Source organism: Panicum virgatum, chromosome 6N (genome assembly GCF_016808335.1).
Source record: "Panicum virgatum strain AP13 chromosome 6N, P.virgatum_v5, whole genome shotgun sequence".
NCBI classification, from domain to species: domain Eukaryota; kingdom Viridiplantae; phylum Streptophyta; class Magnoliopsida; order Poales; family Poaceae; genus Panicum; species Panicum virgatum.
Window position 1 is genome coordinate 3,819,246 of NC_053150.1, and position 25,152 is coordinate 3,844,397.

At 48.4% G+C, this 25,152-nt stretch overlaps 1 protein-coding gene across 3 annotated transcripts; it reads right to left on the reverse strand.

Annotated features, from left to right (window-relative positions):
- Positions 1–4,298: 4,298 nt before the first annotated feature.
- LOC120677622 (protein LOL4-like) lies at positions 4,299–6,667 on the reverse strand. 3 transcript variants are annotated; one of them, XM_039958772.1, is made up of 7 exons: positions 6,495–6,667; positions 5,867–5,980; positions 5,660–5,773; positions 5,350–5,462; positions 5,218–5,256; positions 4,708–4,770; positions 4,299–4,590 (listed from the first exon to the last, which is right to left on the reverse strand). In XM_039958772.1, exons 2-7 carry the CDS (start codon positions 5,976–5,978, stop codon positions 4,549–4,551), a joined length of 483 nt encoding a protein of 160 aa, XP_039814706.1. In that variant the 5' UTR covers positions 5,979–5,980; positions 6,495–6,667; the 3' UTR covers positions 4,299–4,548. The 3 variants fall into 3 exon arrangements, with proteins under 3 accessions (XP_039814706.1, XP_039814708.1, XP_039814707.1); XM_039958774.1 differs by having other exon boundaries at positions 5,350–5,459; positions 6,495–6,666; XM_039958773.1 differs by lacking the exon at positions 6,495–6,667 and adding an exon at positions 6,271–6,488.
- Between the last annotated feature and the right edge of the window lie 18,485 nt (positions 6,668–25,152).

The window sequence follows — 25,152 nt, forward strand, 5'->3', positions numbered from 1 at the left end:
GCAACTTAATCGGAGGCGTTCTGCGAGCCGTCTCGTAGATGTAATTAACTAGGAGCCTTCCGAGACCCTGGGAACCAGAAGACCTCAATGCCTATGTTCGATCTGTCCCACGGTAGGCTATGGAGCGCTCATACATATAAGGAACCTGTATTTGTATTTGTTGAAAAATATGAATAAAATATGTGTTTTCTATTTGTTCTTTGTCTATTTATTTTTGTGTAATTGGTATACTGGCACGCCGGCAATTTATTTTCCCCCGCGTGTAGAGAAAGTCCCTTGGGTATTTTTCTCCCCAAACAAAAAGATAAGATGCAAATTTCCTGTTTTAACAGTTTAAGTTGGCTATTAATACAATAGTTATTATAAGTAACAGCTAGTCTGCTATTAACACGTTTCATCCATGCCACGTTGCCCCAGTGACAAGCTGCAAGAGGTATATTGTTCTTTCTTACAAGCAGTTACATGAATGTGACTGTTCTTTGTGTTGGATCAATTGGTAAACTGCTAGAGGTAACATAATAAGATTCTTTTTTGAGAGAAACTAGACGTAAGATATTTTTTGAGAGAAACTAGAGGTAAGATGTTGGGAAGTACTGAAGACCGTAAAAATTGCAAGGTTTGTTTTTTACATAACTGTAACAATTGAAGTTGGTTTGAAGACATAAAAATTTAGTATTGTAACTGAACAATTTTGTGTTGCTATTAGATGTAATAATATATGAAGTTGAACATATGGGGAAATTATTAATAGGACTAGCGAGATAGTCTTAGAATATAAAGTAAAGGAAAATAATTTATTTTATTACTACCTTCCCAATTCATTTTGTCCGCTTGACCCTGAACCGAATAGATTTTGTCCTTTACATTTTGAATAAACTAGCGTGATGGCCCGCGCTAATAGCGCGGCTAGATTCCAGATAAACTTTTATCATTATAGGCCTTGTTCGGCTGGCTGGCTGGCTGGATGGCTGGCTGATTTCGCGTGAGAGGAAAATACTGTTGGCTGGCTGGTTGACTGGTGGCTGGGCTGATTTTGCGTGAGAGAAAAATACTGTTGTGGCTGGCTGAATCCGGCTGAATCCGCCAGCCGAACAAGGCGATAATTTTTTATTCTAACTAATATGAAAACCATAATATTGTTACTCTAAATTTTTTTTTGTTACTCTAAAGTTTTTTAGACAGATTAATGATGGAGAGTAAAAGTCTATATTACCCTTCTTTAATTACCATGTACTAATTTAGAAAATAGTTATAATTTTTCTATTTAGCTTGTATGAAGATCTGCATTTCATAATTAACTTGCATGCAAGGAGGGGCATTTTTGACCTAGCATACCAAAAAACTCACTTGGGAACTTAAAAGTATATATTATGAGGTAAAATTTGAATGCTAGAAGTAGCTATATTTTGGAATGAAGGTAGTAGTAAGTCAAACGTATTGTATAGGACTGCCACTGTAATTGTAAGCTTCATGATCCAAGTCCGGCTCATGGCGTACTATGATGGTCATTGATTTTGTAATAAATTTAATCAAATATTTGCTAATATATTTAATCCAACATTGTCTATTGAGCTTAATCACATATGAGCTCGAAATCATTAAAGTGCAGTTGCTATGACCCTATTGGTCATGGCATCGGACTGCTCAAACTCCAAAACAAATGGAATCCGATTCCTTTGGAGCCCTTTTCACTGCTCTTCAGTTGTCAATGCAATTATTTTTCATTTATCTTTTATTAAACAAAGAACATTGTATTCCTTTGTTTATCCTCCTCCTCCTATGATCTAGTCTATGGATTGATTACCATTAGTAGCATCTTAGTTCATTGTTTTTCTTTATTTTTGGCTCTGTATATTCTGGTAATGCAGCAGATGCCTAGAACGTGTGGTTCAAGGTGTCTACATCAACTTGATGTAAAAATCTTGAATTTAACATTTTTTTGCTATAGGAAAAAATGATATTACTTTATTCACCAACCATGTATTATTGGCCCTCTCTTTCTCCTTCAATCTCTCTCTATTCCTCAACTTCATGAGCCAACACTACTATTCCGCAATCTAATGTCCACCAAAGCTTATGTTGTTCTAAACCACCTCAAATCAGTCTCCAATGTTCCTATGGGTGCTTTTTGCATGTGACCTTAGTACCAACAAAATGAGAACAAAGAAAATTTATCTCAATGTAACTTCTTTTTACAATCATACGCTGAAGTGTGTGCAGCAAGCACTACATGCACATTATGCATGTCGTTCAAATTTGATCAGTCGATTAAGGTTTGTTACTACCATTTAGCTAGTGAAAGCATATACAAAGTGCCTCTGTAGGTTCTTATAGTCTAGATGTTGAATGCCATGTGCTTACAATGAAGCCGGTAACAGTATCAAATTACATAGCAAGTTAGCAACCCGTATATGACCTTGTCAGTATTGTACAGGAGATATATAGAACCGAACTCAAGGACAATCACCTCCGTTGATCTCTATCTTATTAGCCTACAACTTATTGAACATAAAGATGTGAACTATATATTGTTGTGCCAAAGTTTATGCTTTTGCAAGAAAAGCTGCATAGATTCACTATTTTTTTACTGTTGCACTCCTGCCTGTATCTTTGCCTTCTCTTTCATGGAAGATCATGCCTGGTTGGTACACCAAAACAGATCATATACGTACAACCTCCGATCTACTATTTAATAGTTGGCAATATTGACAGAGAAATATAGAGGCTGTTTTCGTGCGTGCGTATAGTTGGCCCGTTCATCTTGTTCCACCTAAACGCGATCTTAATTTCACTTGAAACTTTGAACCATGTGCAATATCAAAAATAGAAAGTCTAAAACCATCATCATCAGGGGGTGATTTGCATGAAACATTGTTGTTGATCAACGCCGTATGCATGTGTTCGTTTGTGTCCGGAACAGCCTTGAACCCAGCTTGTGCTAGAGCACCGCTTGCACTGCGTAAGATGATCAGTACTGTAGTGTCGACGTGAAGACCCAATCTGAGCTAGCAAGATTCATGAAGCACACTTGAGTAGTAATGCTCAGTCTTTGCTTTTGAAGACCCATGTGTTGTGCGGCAGGGAGTCTTTCGATGACTCGACTATGGTATATGGCTGAGATTTTGATCAGATTACCACGATTGCTTCTCTCGACCTCCCTGTCATGGTTCGGTGCCAAATCAGATTGTTTGTAGAGAAATATCTTCTATTTTTTTAGCTTATTTTTTAATTATGAATTTAAGCGTATTATTTTTCGTATTCGGCATGGACTCTTCAGGTTGATGTAGACCGTTGGATCTTCATAAAATCCAACGGTGTAAATCCTTCTCATTTTTTAGATTAACGTGAGAATTTCTAGCCTCTATCGGCGAACGTGGTGGCTTATTTTAACACTCCTTTATTAAGTGATTTGCATGAAACATTGTTGTTGATCAACGCCGTATGCATGTGTTCGTTTGTGTCCGGAACAGCCTTGAACCCAGCTTGTGCTAGAGCGCCGCTTGCACTGCGTAAGATGATCAGTACTGTAGTGTCGACGTGAAGACCCAATCTGTGCTAGCAAGATTCATGAAGCACACTCGAGTAGTAATGCTCAGTCTTTGCTTTTGAAGACCCATGTGTTGTGCGGCAGGGAGTCTTTCGATGACTCGACTATGGTATATGGCTGAGATTTTGATCGGATTACCATGATTGCTTCTCTCGACCTCCCTGTCATGGTTCGGTGCCAAATCAGATTGTTTGTAGAGAAATATCTTCTATTTTTTTAGCTTATTTTTTAATTATGAATTTAAGCATATTATTTTTCGTATTCGGCATGGACTCTTCAGGTTGATGTAGACCGTTGGATCTTCATAAAATCCAACGGTTTAAATCCTTCTCATTTTTTAGATTAACGTGAGAATTTCTAGCCTCTATCGGCGAACGTGGTGGCTTCTTTTAACACTCCTTTATTAATATAATAGATAGATAGATAGATAGATAGATACATCCATCACAGACCTGTGAAAACACCAAGGTAGCGTCAGACCTGTGAAAACGCCAAGGTGGCGTCTTAAAACTTTGGAGTTTAGAGTCTAGGCAGCAGAATCTTTCAGCTGGTCAAATCTTATCATGAGGAATGCTTGAAATAGGAGTAGCTCTTTTGTGTGCACAGTAAAGGAAGCAAGGACATCCCCTGTGGCGCTATCACTATATCGTTTTGCCACAAAGCAGTTGTCTCAATTTTTCAACAGAAGAATCGGAATGAGAGAGTGCAAAGCTGACTCAGCGTGTCTAAGCTTGGTAGGACAAGAATAAAATTCTCAGGAACACAATGCTTCGCTCCTTTCCATTCCTTTTTGGCTTGGAGTACATAGGCTAGCGCACACACGGCCGGCTAGCATATTTACATCTTCAGATCTTTTGCTTCTCAACTGTTACATTTTTTTTCTTATATCAAGCTTCAAAACACACTTGATTTCACATTAGTTTGATTATGATAGTTTTACATGTCCATCACCAAGGGTTTATCAGTAGATCCTTGGGATGATGCCGCGGAGGAGTTCTTGGTCATCTTTTCCATGAGGTGACACCAACGGCGACATTGCTCACCTGGATCAGGACCAGGACAAACAAAACAGTCTAGTCAGATTGATAGTTCATAGTTCACTTGCTGACTTGGCTGAGATAGAAAACGAATTATGGTCAGAGTGTTAGAGATAAGCTCACCAGTTTGCCCTTTTCATCCAGCGTCTTAGGATTCTCCACAAGAACCGTCTGGGGCCGAGCATCCTGCAAGTAGGAACATGAAAGTTCAGCGAATAAAGCCCGTACGTGTCATCACCGTCGAACATTTGACATCAGTCTAGCTAGATTCAGACTGTTTGCTCAAACCCCAATGGACCAGCGCTTTCATCCTGATACTAGACATGCATGGTCCAGAGGATTTCAAGCGAAAAATCTAAGCATCGAGGTGTGCCAATCATTGCTACTTGCCTACCAAGGAACTGATTCCTCTGAAACCATGGAGCAACCTGAACCTACCAATGTTGTGATCTTTTGGGGAGGACAACCTTATTGCTGGTTGACGCAACAAAAAAAAGGATGGTTGCGTTGCGGCCATTGATTGCTCGATGGCTCCATACGTTTCTTGATGCAAGCAGTATCGCCTATTAGATTTTGCCCTATTGCAGAACATTGCAGTGACCACTGAAACTTGGAAAAGCCAGGAGAACGTACCGATGGTGCAGGCCGTGCAGAGCCACCAGAGTTGTTGTTCTGCAGAAATGTCGCAAATGGAGCATGATGATGAGATAACTATTCGATCAGTTGAGCAATGAGAAAGGGTACTGTGCTAGGTTTGCAACGCACCCTGACAGGATTGACGCAGCGACAAGTTGGGCATCCGACCGTCGAGGCTCCCGGTGGGTACGCCAGAGTAGTCCGGCAATGCCCGCATGACAGGTGACCAATCTGGTTCTCTGCTTCACAATCAGGAGCAGAAACCTTCTGTCAGTTGGACTGAATTTGCAGCTCAATGCAACCGAAACTGTTTTTTTTCCCTTTCTTTCTTTCTTTCTGTGATGGAAGCTGCTTATTGCTAGTTTGTTACTGTTTGCATCATCAACTCTAAACCTGCAAGATGATGGTTCTTTGAAGGGTGGCAATGAGGAGGTTTTACCTGATCTTGTTGAGTTGACCCTGCCGCAGTGCGGGCAGCGAATGTTGGCGGCGCCGCGGTTGTGCACGAGCATGGTGAAGCAGCCGCCGCAGACGAGTTCAGACATGTCCGGTCCTGCAGGAATAATGCATCGTTGGTTGGTTACTTGGTTACAGTGCATGAACTGTGCTCCCACAGGGAACAGAAGGTTTCAGATGTGTAGAGCACCTGACTGGTTGGCGGCGGTGAAAGTGTTGCAGCCTGGGCAGCAGACGCCGGCGGCTCCCCTGCGGTACTGAAGAACACGCTTGCAGCCGCTGCAGATCAGCTGGTCCTGCATACCTGCAATTGGAACTTGGTTTGGTTAGAATCATACTACTAGCTTCATTCCAAGTTTGAAATTCCAATCCATATTTCCAGAGGCTACTACGCATAGTACAAGGCAAATTTTTTTTAGGGACAATGGCACGTGCTCTGCCTTTCCATTAAAGAAGAGTTAGAAACAAAAACACAAGGCATTTGAGAAGCCAAGTTTTATCTGTTGGAAGACAAATGAAGGGCTTGTGCTGGCGATCGCACATTTTGCCGGCAGATTCAACAGAAAGGTGCCGTGTGGCTGTGCATGATCCAACCTGAGATGTCTGAACCTCTATATGCATGATCACAGGAGCCGGTCGATCAGGCCAGGCAATGTGCATGCTGTGGCAAGCCTATAGATCAAACCCAGACCTTGCCCCCCATGGTAAGGCCTTGCGCTTGCGCATCAAGAAATCGTCTTGGCTGCTAAACCCAAGCAAGCATGCAATCTATCTGATCCGTAGTGGCTCAAGAACCCAAGGAAAGAACATTGATTTACCAAGGCAAGAAGCCCGAGAAGGAAGGATGTGGTCGAACGCAACTAGAGAAGGATGGACCTGGACGCACGCCTAGCTTAGCTTCGAACTGCACGCGTTCTGGACTCTGGAGAGTGAGAAGCTAGCTGGAGGAGAGAGAGAGAGAGATGAGATGGAGGAGGGTTGTGGAGCTCCACGTCCCAGGGGGCAAGATTTAAGGGCGGCGGGGATGGGCGATGGGCGAGGGGAGAGATTCTCTTGTCCGGGGATAAATTCGCTCCGGCCGGGGAGGGAATTAATCCTTCCGCGCAAAGAAATCGACGTCGGTCGGCGCGGGGGGTGGCGAGGATGGATGATGAGTGGATGGATGGGCGATGCGTGGGACGGATGCCTTTCGGATATGGCCGAATTCCCGCGCCGGCCTTCTTCCTACTCGCTCCCCCTCTCCCTCCATCGAATCTTCTCTCTCTCTCAGTCTCACTCTAGCTTGGCGCCAATAACTCTTTCTTTTAGCAATAATCTGTTTATAATTCTATCGGAGCTGGATTCGATTCTGACTTGTCAAGGCGGGCGACAAATGTGCTCGCCTCTCGTCGCCTGTATGTTACAGTTTGGAATTGCCGTTTGAGTTCCGCCATGGCTCAGACGGTCGTCAGATCATTTACTCCTTCCATGCTCAGACGCTCGGCTCCTATTTGAACGAGCGCTTAGTTATTTTTCTAGCCGAGAGCCGAGCCGCCACATCTCATAAGTTGTTGTGATGCTGAGGCATAAGTTCAGGTACCTGGAGGCTGGAGCACTACGTTTCATGCAGCTGTGAGCCTGCAGCACGCCACCATCTATCGCATACAATGAACAAATTAAAAGGCGTGGGCGCAATGATCTATCTGCATCGCGCCGCGCGGTCTTCTTGCATGCTATTCTCATCTTGGTCGTCTTGTGCTTCTGCTGCGCCGTTAGTTAAGTTTCGAGCATTCGGATCCAAAGCATGTCAGAGAACTGCAGTCTGCAGATCGATGCCCGTCCTCACATGCGTTTGCATCACCAGCGGATCGATCCATTACACGCATATGAGTGTCTATCTACGGCTACCCACTAACTAGATGATCAATGAAGACACTAAAACCATGCTATAGGATCAGGTGAAAGGATCGCGGCCCATGAAGGGGGAGTTGAATTGAGACTTTTTCAAATTTTTACCTAGTCCTTAACCTAGACTAGTATTGCACAATCTACAAATTTGAAATCTAATCACTAGAGCACGCTAGCAAAAGATCCTTAGGTAGGTAAACACACTATCATGATCATTTTGTCTAGATGGTTGCACACTAGCAAGATCAAAACCTAAACAAGAGATCACACTACCATGCAAGTTGTCTTAGTCAATCTACAAGCAATCAAAAGTAAGAATAACTACAAATTGATTTAATTGCTTGAAATAAAAGTAAGGGACACGAGACAACCGGATTTTTTCCCGTGGTATCGAGGAGTTGACGCTCCCCCTAATCCACCTTGGAGCAACCACACAAGGGTATAGCTCCCTTGCTTCACCAAGGAGCAAGTGATCACTAAGAATGCTCCTTCTCCATCTCCGGAACGGCGAGCTTCACACCGTGTACAATCTTCTTGTCTTGGGGCTCACACAAACTCCAAGAGCTCACCAAGAACCTCCCGATCACAGAGACCGGCTAGGTGCCGTCAAACACCAAGAGTAACAAGCTCCTAAGCCTTCACTTGACCTACACTCGCCCTAGCTCAAGCACACTTGCTACACTTGCAAATGTTGAATTCTTCAAAGTTGAAGCACAATCAATGTACTAGATCTTCTCTCTTTTGCTCAAAGCACTTTCTCTTCTTCTCAAGGGTGGCCTCAGGTATTCAAGGTGTCAAAGGCACTTCAAATGAGCCAGGGGGTGCCCTTATATAGAGTGGAGAGGATCACATAGCCGTTGGAAGTCCACTGCAGAAAAATCGTGACCATCGGAAGAACCGACGGGTGACAAATTTGAGGCGTCGGTTCAACCGGTCTCTCTGTGTCCAATTAGTAGCCGTTGGGGTTTCTGACACAGTATCCAAGCTTGCGTCATTGCACCGGTGCATGCTCCGTAGATGCATCGGTTCAACCGGTGCTGAAGAGGTTCCCAGATCAACTCAAACAAGCTCTCTGGAACATAGTACATCCAATGCACCGGTGGTTGATTCTGAAGCGTCGGTTCAACCGGTGCTGAAGACGAGTTGAGGTCCACCAAAACATGCTCTTTGGAACAAAGTACATCTAATGCACCGGTGCTTTTCTTGGGACCATCGGTTCAACTGGTGCTATAGAGATTGTTGATTTGATTTCTGCTTGCATCCAGAGAGATAGACCGACAGGGGCGTCGGAACTTCCGCCAAGCGTCGGATGCACCGATGCTAAGACATCGGTTAAACCGGTGCTGCTGTTTTTCTTCGTTTTCAACTGAATTGACTTGGATTTGAATGTAACTTCGACTGTTTCTTTTTCCAAGCGTTGTGTTAACTTCTTTTGACCATTTTGGACTGTTTTTTAGCAAATGTGTAAGATTTCTAAGGCCAACTCAATTTTGGTCAAGCTACTAACTCATGAACCCCTTTTAATTGTACGGTCAAGAACTAAAAACTATAAACCCTAGCTAAATAAAGTATCCTTCATCTCTTTGTGACACTTGAGACTAGAAAGGTCATTAATCTTTAAAATTGAGTCATTGTCACGCATGGTTGTTCCGAATTGAGGAGTCTCCTTTCACATTTCATATGAGACTAGACTAATCACTAATTTTTTCTTTCAAAACACACGTTAGTCGCATACGGTTGTAATTAATCACCGAAATTTATCATTATCATCTATCGGCCTAGATGCGCTTCATCAGGAATCTAATATAATCGATCAGATTGTGAAACTTGCGGGGATAGGTGCCAGATCCAAAAATTGCTGGTCAGGTCCTCCGCTTCCTGCATACGCCAATCAAGCAACACCAAGACCAGGCAAGAGGGACAGCATTGCGCGGCGTAGAACGTTGGTGGCCGGCGGGAGGCGGCGTAGGCACCGATGAGATGCGGCGACTATCAGTAGACAACAAGAATTGGAGCCATCCGCCCGTCGGCGAAGGAGCCGAGTGCCCGAGCGCGGAACGAGCCGACCTGACTAGCGTAAACGAGCAGCTTTTTCTTCGCGAGCGTTGATCTGCTCAGGCTTCCATGCGGCAGAAATCCAGGGGCGGTCCTCACGGTGAGTGCTTTGGGGGCCGTCCTCACCCAATTTTTTACCTTAAAAAAATATACATACGCATACTCACCGATACGAATGCACGCAAGCACACGGTACCTCTCTGGATTCCTTCAAGGGACTCAATGTATAAAATTACCATCATAGATATCTCACCGTTGATGGACATGCCGAGTACGGCTCCACCACCTTTAGATTACTAATTACTACCAACTAGGCTTTTTTTTTTGTATTCTTGCCTCTGCTTTGAAGTGCAATGGTGGTTTTGCCCTTATCTTTTTAAATCAATGATTTTAGCCTTTATTTTTCACAAATCATTGCGACTTTGTCCTTAATCTTTGCGTATTTGCGCCTATTTTGACCGTTGACTACTTGACTAGGGGTAAAATTGTACTGAATTGTGAATACTAAAGGGCAAAATCACAAAGTTACAAAAATGAGAGCAAAATCACAATTACACTTCAAAGTAGGGGTAAGAACACAAATGCCCTATACAACTATATGCTCAAACCACTGGATCGCTTTATTAGCACTGATCCCAAACTATTTCGAGGAGCTTTATATTAGTTGGTGAGAGGTGTAGGTGTATACTGTATACAGTGGCAAGATCCACCAGGGGGGCTCTAGCTACCCCTACCTTCATGAAGTCCATGGAGCCTATCATGTGGGGCATCCAGTACTGGCGCAGGCCACGCGATCAGGAGCGCCAACCGCAGGCGCAAAGTGGCTAGGCGCCATCTTCGGCAGGCAGCATGCAGCCGGCATGCAGATTTCCTAGATTAGAGGAGTTGGTTTCCTTTTTGTTAGCAGCCCGTGAGGCCTTCATATACCATGTAATCGGCACTGGTTTGGATTAAGCAATGAACACCTATCCCCAATCTCTCTCTCTACTCTTAATCTCACCTCCTTCACCATTGGGCAGTTAGGCAAAAACCCTAGCGCTCCTACCCGCCGAGACTACGAGCTACGTAGTCGAGGACCCGCTGTCTTGGGCATCGAGGCACTTGACAACTTGGTATCAGCTTCCAGGCGTTCCTCGTCGATCACCCCATCGTCCAACCCCTCCACACCGCCGCCGCCAAACCCTAGCCCGCCGCCACACCCCACTGCGCCACCGCCGCCGCCCCTCATGGCCGAACCCACCATGGCCGAGCTCGCTGCCATGATCAAGCAACTCTCCACGAACTTGGACTCGCTGCAATCCAAGGTCGATGTGCTCCAGCAGGAGCGCTCCACTGAGACTTCGGGATCAGGAACTCGTGAGCCGGCCACGGCCGAGCACCACAATGACCGCCCACCCCGGTTCCAGAAGATGGACTTCCCCAAGTTCGACGGCAAGTCCGACCCCCTCGCGTTCATCAACAGATGCGGGTCCTTCTTCCATCAGCAACGGATCGCCGAGGAGGAGAAGGTATGGATGGCGTCGTACAATCTGGAGGGTGGCACCCAGCTCTGGTACATGCAGGTCCAGCGCGATGAGGGCACACCGCCGTGGCGCCGCTTCACTGAGCTGCTCAACCTTCGCTTCGGTCCCCCCTACGTTCCAATCCGTTGGGCGAATTGATGGCGTGCAAGCGCACGACCCCCATTGTCGACTTCCAGGAGCGATTCGAGGCGCTGCTCCCTCGGGCGGGCTACCTATCTGAGGCGCAGAAGGTATAGATCTTCACCGCGGGACTCCAGCCGCCCCTCAGCCTCGACGTCGAGATCCACAACACGCAGTCCCTCGTCGTCGCCATGAGCCTCGCCCGTAAGTTGGAGCTCCGCGACCAGTGCGCCGCGGCGACCGCCCCTACACCACGCGCCGGCCGCGAGCACCAGAAGGGCATCCTCCCAGTGCCTCCACCACGCCTGGCGCTTCCTGCTCCACCCGCGGTGTAACATCTCGGATTTTTTCGGAATGTTATAAAGTCGAAAAATGTGAATTTCAAAAATTTTTGTGGTAGTGTTGTTATAAATTCATCTAAGTAGGATCTCTACCTCTCCAAAATTCCTAGTAATTAAGATTTTGTTTTAAATTAAGGATATTATTTTTGCTAGAGTCAAAATATTTGGAGTTATTCGGATTTAATTCGCTCTACCATGTTTAATCGAATTCGAATTGAGTTTGCTATTGTGAGAAATTCTGTGGAGAACAAATTCAAAGTGTGCCCTTCGAATTTGTTTTCAAATGCTAACTACCTAGCCCTAAGTATACCCTAACTTAGCTTTTAGCCCGCTCCACACACACAGTTTCAACCCGAACCAAACCCTGCAAACCAGTCCAAGCTAACCCAGCCGGCCTTTTCAGCCTACTACCCCGCGGCCCAGCTCGCCGTGCCAAACCGCCGGCCCGCTGGCAAGCGCACACCCCGGCCTGGCCCGTTCCACCCGCTCACCTGCGGCCTAGTTCGCCCTAGCCTGCCCAAGCCGCGTGCCCCAGCCCAACCGGCACGCGCGCCCGGTCCGACCGCCGCCTCGCCTCGGTCCGCAAACTCCCTCGCGGACGAGACAGCCCACGCACGCACCTCCCTTCCCTTTCCCTCCGCCGCTGACAGGTGGCCCCCGCCGGTCAGCCACACCAAGCCGCTGCTGCCGCTAACTGCCTGGCCCCGCTTGCAGCTTTCCCTTCTCCCTGTTTTTCTTCCCCGCCCGTCCGCCTGCTCTGCTTTTGCACCGCTCTCCGCCTCCACGCCGCGACAAAGTGTGGGCAACAGCCGCGCCATGCCTCGCCGACGTCACGGCGCACTCCCGTGCCTCTCCCTTGACCAACCGCACACGCCAAACCCTAGCCACGACCGTGCGATGCATGCCACATGCACCCTCGCGCCCCCCCCCGATGCCGCCTCCGTTGATCCTCAGCGTCCGTGCCTTGGAGGCGCCACGCACCGGGCCTAAACCATAGCGGGCGCCCTATAAAACCTCGTGGCCGCCACAAACCCTAGAACCCAGGGTTCTTTTCCCTTGCCGCCGCCAGAAGCATAGGAGATGGGGAGCCGAGCCCCGGGAGAAGAAGAGGAAGGAGAGGGAGAAGAAGAAGAGGAGGAGGAGCGGGAGCGCCACCGGAGGAGCACCGTCGTCAAGCCGGCGCCCCGATCGACGACATCGGCGTCCCTGCTCTGCCCTGCACTGCCTCGACATGCCACGGCCACGACACTCCTCTACGTCGCCTTCGCCTTCCCCGACCCAGACCGGTAGGCCGCCGCCCCATCTCCTCCTAACTCGATCTTTATGCTGTCGGCCAGAGCGCCGATGGACCTTCTTTAGGAAGCCATAGCATCCCGGTCCCAGTTTGCCGTTTGCAGGAGTCCGTCGCGCCGCCGTGACCCACACCGCAACTGCCGTCGCCGTTCGTCCACCCTTGTGCCAAGCCTCAGCCATGCCGAGCAACCGCACACGCACCACAGTCGCACCCTCGGGCCACCTCACGGCCATGGCTGGCTCACTCACCCGCCGTGCCACGCCTCGGCTACGCCGCCGGCCACAAGTGAACCCTGCTCAGGCCGAAAGGTCAGGCCTTTCACCTTGCCCTGCCTTGGCTCGACTCTGCCCGCGTTCCGCTGTCGCCCTTCGGCCAAACTCTCCACCACCATGCCCCTGCCCTAGACCAGGCCACGCTACACCGAGTCACGCCCCGCACGCCGCGCACCGTGCCCTCGCCATGGCTCCGCCACTTGCGAGCCCGCCGCACGCTGGGCACGGGTGCTCATGGCCGAGACCGTTGCCCTCCTTGACCTAACCTCTACGCCCCAATGACGTTGCGCCGCCATCGCCGTCACCGCCGGGGAGCCCTCGCCGCTTGGAGACCTCGCCGAGCCCCCGCCGTGCCGTCCACCGCCACGCCGAGGAACAGAGAAGGGAAAGGGAGAATAAGAGAAGGAGAAGCCGATGCCACCTCTAGGAGAGAAGAAGGGAGACTCAAGGAAGCTGGAGTCGCCACCGGATACCACCGCCGCCATCCCTAATCTTGCCTTCGCCGGAGTCCCGCCATCTCGCCGCCCTCTGTTTTGCCCCGCTGCGCCGTCGTCGAGATGCCTTGTCGGAGGACCCTCGTCGCCATGGCTCAAGACCAAACCCTAGACCTCGCCAAGCTGTTGCTCCACCGACGCTCTACCTCCGGGAAAACCCTTGCCGGAGCTCGCGCCACCGTTGGCCACACCGGATCGCACACGCACGCTTTCAGGCCTCGGCCACACGCGATCAGAACCCGGCCACACCTGATCCCGCCGGGCGGATCGGGCTGCTTTCGGCCCAGGAACCGTAAACCCAAGCCGGCCTTCCACCCGAGCTGCAGTCCGAGCCGGCCTGCGACCCAACAGCCCTAGACGAGCCTTGTTGGGCCGCTGGTTTACTTCCGGCCCAGTAGCGTTTGAACCCTTTTTTCTTTTCTTCTTTTTCGGATGAACCTTACGCGCGGGTCCCACCTATCAGACTCTAGGGTTAGACTGACCAATGGGGCCCACTAACACGTGGACCCCACCGACCCGTTGATCAGTCAACAGTCAATGTTGACCCGGTCAACGCCGACAGCAGGGCCCACTGCTGACGTCAGCCAGCTGACCCCATCTGGTGACGCCATGATGATGTCATGTTGACATCATCGTGCCACGTGGCATGCTCGGGTGCTGCCACATGTCACCCCTGTGCTTTTTCCTTTTTTGATAATCATTTATTAATTTCAAAAAATGCTTTAACCTTAGAAAATTCATAATAAATTAATCGGACCTCCGAAAAATATGAAACCAGTTTCATAATTCTTCTAAAATCATGATCTACACGTTAGACTAGGTTTTGTTGTGTTTTGGATCTTATTTGAGCCTGTTTTGTGCATTCTTGCACTTTGGTCCCTATGGTTATGTGTAATTGAGACTAGGTCCTTACGAGAAGGAGTTGACCGACGACCCAGACGACCAGAGGATCCAAAAGGACGTACCCGGGGACCAGAAGCCTCTGGAGGACTAGGAAGACTACGAAGACCTATTAGGTTCACGCCCATCTACGATTGAACACCTATTAGGCATTGCTTGCTAGATACACTACGCTACTATATTGTGTGAGAGGTGATGAGCTTGCATGACCACTTTAATTACCATATTCCTTGTTCTCCTATATTTATCTTGATCTAGTGAATGCTTTGGCTACTATGAGTGAGACACTCGTATGGGAATTCATGATTTGATAGTCCTGGCTTGCATGGAGTTTGCCACCACATATAGGAGTTGGTGACTAGGGTTTTAGCGGGGGTGAGCAGAACCTTTCCCCGATCTTCGGATTGGGAGCTGGGGATTTGTGTGTTGGGCACAATCCTGCTGAGCACCTGTGATGGGTGACGAGCACCTATCGCAGGTGCAGGACCGTTCCTTTGGGAACTACAGTGGTGTTAGGAGGGCGATACCTGTAATGGGTGTCGACTGCAGACCGTATTGACGGGATGCCCCTTTGGATGAAGATGCTCGCCTCGGCTTGATTAAGGACTTGACTTTGTGGACCCTAGAAATGGAACTATGTCAAACGTGAACGCCACTTATCCATTATAAGGGTGGACCCAGTCCGGGCTAGCTATGCGCGGCACCAAGTCTGTTGGAGAATAGAGTATCAGTGTTAGAGGGAGAGGGCTGACCTATAGCCTTCGATCAGCAGGATTTGTGGAAATCCCATTCTAGATTGCTTCACGGCCCCGGGCGACCTCTCGCGGGAGGAGACACCCCAAACCGGGAGCAGATTGGTGTCATAGCCATTAGTTTCGTTAGACTGGTGCCTCGAAGTTAGTCGACTGATCCCCGGCTAGCGTCGGGGCAAGTGGGTACAGGTGTACAACCCCTGCAGGGTGAAAACTATACGTATAGCCGCGTACTCGGTCATGTACAACTCTAGATCTGGCTTCACATCGTAGGTAGATCCACATATATTATTCTACCTCCCTCTAGTCTACTTTTCCTGCTCGGATAGTAGCTGAGGTGCGGGAAGAGGGTGTTCCCGCACCGAACCAGGGATGGATTACTTGTAATGGAAGATAGGAGTCCGGGAGTCCGGGATGCCGGAGCTGCCCGCGTTGAAGGTGTTTTGGATGACATATAGATACTGCTTGCATAGAAAAGCTTAGCTTATCCATTGGCTACTTTTATACCTTATTGCATCCACTTAAAGCTTGCATACGGATGGTGACGTGAACTTATCCCGTCCTTGGGGATAGCCTGATAGATGCAGGATCCGAGCAGAGGATCAACCAAGACAACGGAAAAAGAAGTTATGGACGGCCCTAGCTACACTCCGAGCTGCCTGTGCAGAAGAATCGGGAAGATGAAGAATGCCCAGATGAAGAATGCCCAGAAGACTAGCTACCGCTTCTGCCCAGAAGAGTGCCCGGCTTGTACTCTAAGATTCATACAACAATCCTTGAGATTATGTAATAAATAAATCCATGTACTATTTAAACGTGAGTTATGTCTGTGATATGTAATTGAAATGAGTTCTATATGTGATAGCTACTGATCCAGAGATTATCACGACGATACAGAGAGTCGGGTTCTCCTTTTGGAAACCCGATTCGTTTCACGTGGCAGCCACCGCAGCAATGTCGACGACTACCATCGAGGGCCGCCCCGTGAAGTGCCTGTCCCAGGCCGAGATGGAGGAACGATGCCGACTTGGCCTCTGCTTCAATTGCAACGAGAAATTCGGGCGGGGCCACAACCGCGTCTGCCAGCGCATCTTCCTCCTGGACCTGGCGGCAGCCGCGGATGGCGATGACTCGGAGACAGATGACGCCACGCCAACAGAGCCGCAGATCTCGCTCCACGTGATCGCGGGCGTGCGTTCCAGCGAGACCATGGAGATGCATATCACGATGGGCGGCACGTCCCTCCTCGCCCGGATCGACTCCGACTCGACCCACAACTTCATTGCCGAGGAGGCGGCAGGCCACGCCAACCTCCCGACCCTCACCCAGGGCCACCTGCGGGTAACCATGGTGAATGGTGAGCGCGTCCAGTGCCCGGGCGTGTTCCGCAATGCGCCGTTCTCCATCAACAAAGAAGAGTTCCTGGCGGATTTCTACGCTCTACCGCTAGCCGGCTATGACATCGTCCTGGGCACGCAGTGGCTTGCGACACTGGGTTCGGAGCTGTGGGATTTCGGTGCTCTCACCATGTCGTTCTGGAGGGGGGTCGCCAGTTCCGCTGGAGCAGCACAGCGTCCACCGCAGGGACCACGGTCCAGTCCTGCCTCGCCACAGACTTCCTCTGCGCCATCCTCGAGGAGTTCACGATAGTCTTCACCGAGCCCTCCGGCATGCCACCGGCGCGATCCCGCGACCACGCCATCAAACTCCTGCCGGGATCCGCCCCGGTGGCTGTCCGGCCATACCGCTACCCGGCGGCACACAAGGACGAGCTGGAACGCCAATGCACAGCGATGCTTGCGCAGGGCATCATCTGGCGCAGCTCCTCGATGTTCTCCTCGCCGGTCCTCCTGGTGATGAAGCCCGATGGCACCTGGAGGTTCTGCGTCAACTACCGCGTGCTGAACGCCATCACGATCAAGGATGCCTTCCCGATCCCGGTGGTCGACGAGCTGCGCCGCGCCCAGTTCTTCACCAAGCATGACCTCCGTTCCGGCTACCACCAGGTGCGGATGCGCGCGGGCGACATCACCAAGACCACCTTCCGCACACACGACGGTCTGTACGAGTTCCTCTTCATGCCGTTCGGCCTCTGCAATGCGCCGGTGACATTCCAGGCACTCATGAATGACAACTTGCGGCCCTACCTATGACGCTTCATCCTCGTCTTCTTCGACGACATCCTGATCTACAACAAGTCCTGGGCGGATCATCTTCGTCATGTGCGTGTCATCCTCGCCACGCTCCAACAGCACCAGCTCTTCGCCAAGTGTTCCAAGTGCGCCTTTGGGGTCGAGTCGATCTCGTACCTAGGCCACATCATCTCTGCTGCAGGTGTCGCCATGGACCCGGCCAAGATCCAAGCTATGGCCAATTGGCCCCAATCCCGCTCGGCGTGCACGGTTCGGGGATTCCTCGGCCTAGCTGGGTACTACCATAAGTTCGTCAGGGAATTCGGCACCATTGCCGCTCCACTGACCTCCCTCCTACGCAAGGACGGGTTCTCCTGGACGCCGGAAGCTGCTGCGGCATTCACGGCCCTTAAGACCACGGTCACGACAGTGCCGGTGCTCGCCCTACCGGATTTCGACCATACCTTCATGGTGGAGTGCGACGCATCCACATACAGGTTCGGTGCCATTCTCCTTCAGGACCAGCACCCCGTGGCGTTCTTCAATAGACTGGCGGCACCACGCCACACCTCACTAGCTGCATACGAGCATGAGCTCATCGGCCTCGTCCTCGCCATCCGCCACTAGAGGCCGTACCTCTGGGGTCATCGTTTCGTGGTAAGAACTGACCATTACAGTCTAAAGTTCTTGTTGGATCAGCGATTGGCCACCATACCACAACACCACTGGGTGGGCAAGCTTCTCGGCTTCGACTTCTCCGTCGAGTACAAGACGGGAGACACGAACACTGTCGCCGATGCACTATCTCGCCGCGACACAGAGGAGGCTGTGGCCATGGCTGTGTCCGGGCCTCGCTTCGATTTCGTCGATCGCCTCCGCCAAGCCACGTCCTCTGATCCGACATTGGTGGCGCTCAAGGATGAGCTGACCATGGGCACCCGTGCCAACCCCTGGTCGCTCATCGACGGGCTCATGGTGTTCAAGGGGCGCCTCTACATCCCGCCGATGTCACCTCTACTCCAGGAGATGATCACCGTCATCCACGACGACGGCCACAAGGGTGTTCAGCGCACGCTACATCGGCTCCGGCGCGACTTCCACTCGCCGAACCTGCACAGGCTGGTCCAGGACTACGTTCGTGCCTGCGTCACATGCCAGAGGTACAAGTTGGAGCACCTTCACCCAGCCGGCCTCCTACTACCACTGCCCGTTCCCATGGCAATCTGGGCTGATGTCGGCCTCGAGTTCATCGAGGCGCTACCGCACGTGGGTGGCAAATCCGTGATCTTGACGATGGTGGACCGCTTCAGCAAGTATTGCCACTTCATGCCCTCGCGCATCCGTACACAGCGGAGTCGGTGGCCTAGGTGTTCTTCGCGGAGATCGTACGCTTACATGGCGTGCCGCAGTCCTTGGTCTTTGATAGGGACTCCGTCTTCACATCGGCATTCTGGCGCAAGCTCATGCGCCTCACCGACATCAAGCTCCACATGACCTCCGTGTTTCACCCGCAGTCGGACGGACAGACCGAGGCCACCAATAAGGTCATCGTCATGTATCTCCGATGCCTCATGGGTGACCGTCTGAGGCAGTGGATTTGATGGCTCCCATGGGCCAAGTTCATCTACAACACGGCGTTCCAGACGGCGCTCAAGGACACGCCATTCAAGATCGTCTACGGTCGTGACCCACCCACGATCTGCTCATATGAGCCCGGCGACACTAGGGTTGCGGCCGTGGCGAAGTCCATGGAGGACCGTGATAAGCTGCTCGCTGACATCCGCTACCGGCTGGCGCAAGCCCAAGAGGTGGACAAGGCGTACTACGACAAGCACCACCGAGAAGTCCGCTTCGCTGTGGACGACTGGGTCTGGCTACGTCTTCGTCAGCGTGCCGCAGCATCCCTGCAGGCTCCTACGACGGGCAAGCTCAAGGCCCGCTTCTACGGACCATACTGCGTCGCCGCCTTCATCAACGACGTCGCCTACTGCCTGGAGCTTCCGCCTCGCGCCCGACTGCACGACGTTTTCCACGTCGATCTCCTGAAGAAGTTCATCGGTGCGCCCCTGACGTCCCCACCGGCACTGCCGCCGATCCACCATGGCGCCGCTGTTCCAGAGCCTGACCATGTCTCGCGTGTTCACATGGCCATGGGCGTTCGCCAGCTACTCGTCCACTGGAAGGGCGAACCTGCTTCGTCCGCATCGTGGGAAGACTTCGACAGCTTCGTGGCGCGCTATCCTGCGTTCTAGCTCGAGGACGAGCTGTGCGTCGAGGGGGGGGGGGGGTTAGAGATGTCATGTGGGGCATCCAGTACAGGCCAGGCCACGTGATCAGGAGCGCCAACCGTAGGCGCAAAGTGGCTAGGCGCCATCTTCGGCAGGCAGCATGCAGCCGGCATGCAGATTTCCTAGATTAGAGGAGTTGGTTTCCTTTTTGTTAGCAGCCCGTGAGGCCTTCATATACCATGTAATCGGCACTGGTTTGGATTAAGCAATGAACACCTATCCCCAATCTCTCTCTACTCTTAATCTCACCACCTTCACCATTGAGCAGTTAGCTAAAAACCCTAGCGCTCCTACCCACCGAGACTAGGAGCTACGTAGTCGAGGACCCGCTGTCTTGGGCGCCGAGGCCCTTGACAGAGCCCCCCTCCCCCCCAAGCCCTAAGCACTCCCTACAATTTCTAGCCATAGTTGAAAGGGAGGAGGAAGAAAATGAGGAAGAAGAAAGGGAAGATGAGCCACCCTAAAGTTTAGCTTCTGGATTCACCCCTAGGTGTATAATCTCTCGCCACCATATATAATAGGAGAAACTAAAAGTGTTAACGTTAAGTTTTTCTACGAGATGCTTGCCATGTTTTAAAAGTGGTATTCCGTTTGAAATAAATACCAACAACACACTGTCCATCATGGTCTTAATATAGCTTGTACCCCTAAGCTCTAACATTCCTACCATGTAGCTGTCTTTATCATGGCTAGTTCATGGCGCCTTCTGCATTATTGATTTTGTTCTCACATACTTGCATTCTCTAGGGTGCCCCAGCCCATAATTGTAGGATGTAGGATGATGATCCGTGTGGTGCTGCCAGAAGCCATCCTTCTTCTGTCTCCAGAGGAGAATAGGAGACGATGCTGATCTGGAGTAGGATCATAAAGCCCAGTCCCCAGCCCTGAGATGCTCTGCTGGTTATTTATCCTAAATTCCTTTTTGATTAAGCATCACAAACTTTTTGATCCACAAATGGTCAAGTTGCAGGCAATGGCGAATCCAGAAATTTTTAAAGGGGGGGCTGATTTCTTCTTTCCTCTCTTCTTCCTCTCCTTCTTCCTCATCTTTTCTTCTCCAAAATGAGGGGGGGGGGGCTCCATGGTGTTTTTGCGTCTAGGCACTGCTGCCTTCGCCCCTGGTTGCAGGTCTAGACTGATCCTCGACAACAAAAACTTGAGTTGTGCCATTCAACACCATGAATACAAGCCGCATTGTTTGATCGTGACACGAATGCTCTATCTCCTCTTCAAATTTTCACAGAAATATATGGTGTAAGGAAACTGAGCTTTGAGGCTTGATCTGAGCCACCCTACTCTACGTCTCTACCTTCCTAGGTCAAAGCTCACTCCAACGTATACCTTGAGCATAGAGCTTGAGTTTGCCTCGATGAAGTTGGACAATTATACTTCCATGTGAAAAAAGCCTTGTACAAAATCTCAAGCAAATTATACTCAGCTCACATTCATTTCATACGTTGGAAGGACTCGAGATTGACAGTCATTTCATACACCTTCCTTGTCACTGAAGAAATTACAAACACGAATGTCAAACTAGTGTTTCATTTCTAACGGTTAAATAAAGGTACAATTACAAAGTCATCGTCTTTGCTAACCATCCAACTAATAACCGATGCTTGATTCTCGACACACCTCCATTCTTAACGCAGATCTTCTCTTCTTGGAATGTCGTGTGATCGTCAGTAATCATGCACCTTACTCAACAGTTATTGGTTCCACCCATATATGAATAAGCATATGACGTGGCAACCATATATGATCGAATCACTTGCGAGGAAGAAGAAAAGATCTGGCCAATAATGTTGGCAAAGGCGGTTGCAGTGCTGGTAACGAACAACACCAGTTAGTTACAGATGGGAGGCGTCGCCGTCGATGCATGCATCTTTACTTTCCTGGTCAGACCGGCCACCACTGTATAATAGCCGCCACGTGGAAGTGTGATCCTTCATACAGTCATGCCACGTCAGCGTTTAATTTGTTCCCCCGCGTCAAATCATCAGCTAGCCCAATATCAAAGGGAATACTTCTACAGGAGGCTGACACGCGGATGGCTGCCATGGCATGACCTTTCTATCGGCATCCCTCTTCAATACTCCTCGGTTTCAAATTATTAGTCGTTTTCGCTTTTCCAGATACATTGATTTTACTATACACCTAGACATGATGTATATCTAGATGCATAACAAAAATTATACATCTATAAAAGCCAAAACGACTAATAATTTGGGACGGAGGGAGTACCAGGCAGACTGCAAGCACTTATTTGCACAGCAGATAAACCTAAAAGTCAAAATGAATTAACAAAAACATATATTAAGACAATAATAAGCTTCCCTCAGTAAAAGGTTAATAACAATAATGTCGATTAAATTAGTATTTGATATATAGAGAATGACCTTTTCCACCCAAAGTGATGCCATCTCAAGAAACAAGAGTGAGTAGTGAATCTGATAATGCTTGATTCTCTTGATGTTTTTTGTTCAGAGAGAGATGCCATCTCAAATAAAGTTCGAAAATGATGCATATCAGATTCACTACTCACTGTTGTGGGTCCTGGAACCATATATGTCAAACTCACTCTCTACTTGCATTCTTCTGGGGTGCATCTATCACTTTTATTTGTCACTGTTTTTTTCTACCCCCCTCAAGAATCTTGTGTACACAGATAGATGCTACATACTGCATATCTGCTATGGACTGGTGAATTAGAAAAAAAACTCGGCCGGGTGGGGAAAGACCGCCCCACCGGTATTGACTTTCTAGAAGAAGCCTCGGCTTCTCCGACCGAGAAAATCCCCGAACCCTGGCCCCGCCCTGACACTGGGGGCCGTAGCCCATGGGAACCCTGCCTGGGCCATGTAAGGGTCCTCAGGCCGACCTGGGCCGTCCACACCAGTGCATTGGCACCGGGGCCAGCGAGGGGATTTTTTTAACCTCAGCCTGAAATTCGCTCCCACGGGGAGTCGAACCCAGGACCTGAGGAGTGCCGCTGGGATCCTCTAACCAACTCAGCTAGAGGCCCTGGTGAATTAGACCATTTTGACCCAAAAACTCACATCAACATACAGGCTCACAAAGAAAAAGCTACTACCTTGCAGATGCAAAAATACGTCTCTAGCTGCGGCATGATGCATTCAAGTATAAAGTTGCATTGCCATGCATACATACTGTTCTGGATGTATGACTGGATAAGCTGATGATGAGCCGTGTACGCGTCTTTGTTGGAAGTTGGGACACCACGTAGCAATTCTTATCGCCAATGTTATCCTCCGATACTCTTCACCTTGCATTGCATGCTGCCCTGGCTTTCGAGACAATTGATATTCTCTCGCTATATATCTCTCCATCCTTAGCTAGCTGCATTTCCTACACGTACAAGGCCAGCAATAGCAGCAATCTATTGGCTACATATATAGAGAGAGTTCAGATATTTCATCATCTTACGAGCCATATATGAACCTAGCTAGCTAGGATAATTGCTATATGACAGACGAATGGAACGTTCGACCGGATTTATTGTCGCGAAAGAAGTTGTTCATTATCACAACTTATCCTACTTTTAAATGAAGGTCATCTTAGTTTTGTGCTAAGGCAAACTTCTCTAATTTTAAACAAACTTATAGTAATTAATACTCCATCTACAATTATCAGATTAATTCCATTAAATCCGCCGAGAAATGTTTCTTGTTAGTACATTTTATTTGATATTGTATATGTTAATATATATACATTTTTTTTGACTTCGGATAAAATTAGAAACGACCTGCATAGCTGATATTTATGCCGCTGCTGGCCCAAAATAGGGATGTGCCATGTGTGTAGTCAAAACTTTTTGAAACTTTAATTTGACCATTTTATAAACGTATATAAGCTTTGCCACATCAAAGTGGTATTCGGTAGTACTTCTCCCTAAAAAAAATACTCCAATCGGTATTTTACTTTAATTTATTTTGGGTAGCGTATGCTTACAAAAAGTAATGGTCAAGGATTCTTCGAAAGACTACGTGGTGTGCTAACTCTGCACGAAAGCAAAAAAGATCGAATGTAGTATTGATGATCCCTACTTATTTTCATCAAGGAGAGATGGTTTCTGAACAGTTCATGCATGTCAATTATAATCTTTGGCAGTTCACTATTTTCCTATGGTAGAAATGACATTCTTAGTGGCTACTTGATTTCTCTAACAACCCAATTATTCTTTAGGCAGATGCATTAAATTAATGCTCATGCACCCAATTGGAAGGTGAAATATGTCTAAGGTTTGGCTAGTAGAATATGCAAATGTGCCACAATTTTCTTTATGAGGTAAAGGAATATGCTGCCTGCTAGGCTAGCATATAGCATACTAATGCCTAAAGTAGAAAAGCGCGCACATAGATTGCCCAGGAAAAGAACATAGAATTTCAAGGGATGCGAATGTTGTGAATGATTGAATTTCAGAAATCTTTTGTGCATACCACCCCCAATTTTCTTCGTATTATGTATCCTAATATCTTCTTCATTTCACTTGTGACATCTGAGCAAACTAATATTTACTGCCTCAGAAAATCTTAGTCCTCAACTTACTAAGCTAGATGAATGCACTCGTCTAATGTGCATAAGTCACTACTACGAAACATATTTTTAGGGGGTGGATAAAAATATATTTTTAGGGGTGAGAGCGGTACCCGCGCCTACTTCTTGCAGCTAAATCTTGATTTGTAAAAACGGGTAACATGCCAACCGGCCACCACCACAAGCCCCTCTACTACCGAGGTTTAATTTTTTTTATGAAATATACACACTTGCATAAACTAGGGTTCGAACCGCTTACCTTAAGCCTCACATGAACTCTCCTATCCATCACACTACACAGTTATTTGTGACTCTATTAGATTTACTATTCTTTTATACTAACACTGAAATCGATTTGTAGGGACGGGTGACACCATCACCTACCCCTAAAAACATTTTTCTATGTTATTCTAAAAATTTATTTAAATCGTTAAGTATAGCAGAACAAATAAAAAAATATGAAACATCTACACTATGATTATTGTGAACTACAGATATAGAAAAAATATGCCAAATATATTTCATTGTATATAAAGGTTAAGATTGTGGAAATTTGAAATATAACTTGAGTTGTATGAGATAGTATATAGTCATAGCCATATGTAGGACACAACTAGTAAATGATCTAAATGGTCTTAAGTGAATAATGTATAAACTATAAAATTTAGATCTTACCACTACAACTTTGATATGGAACTATTCTACATCCGAGGTTGTTTGAAAACAAATCAAAACTTGTAGATTTTGAAACTAGAGAACTTATAATAATTTTTTGGACTATGAAATGACCTTAAATAAAAAATTTATCAACTACAACTTTGATATGAAACTACAACTTTGATATGTAACTACTCTACATCAAGC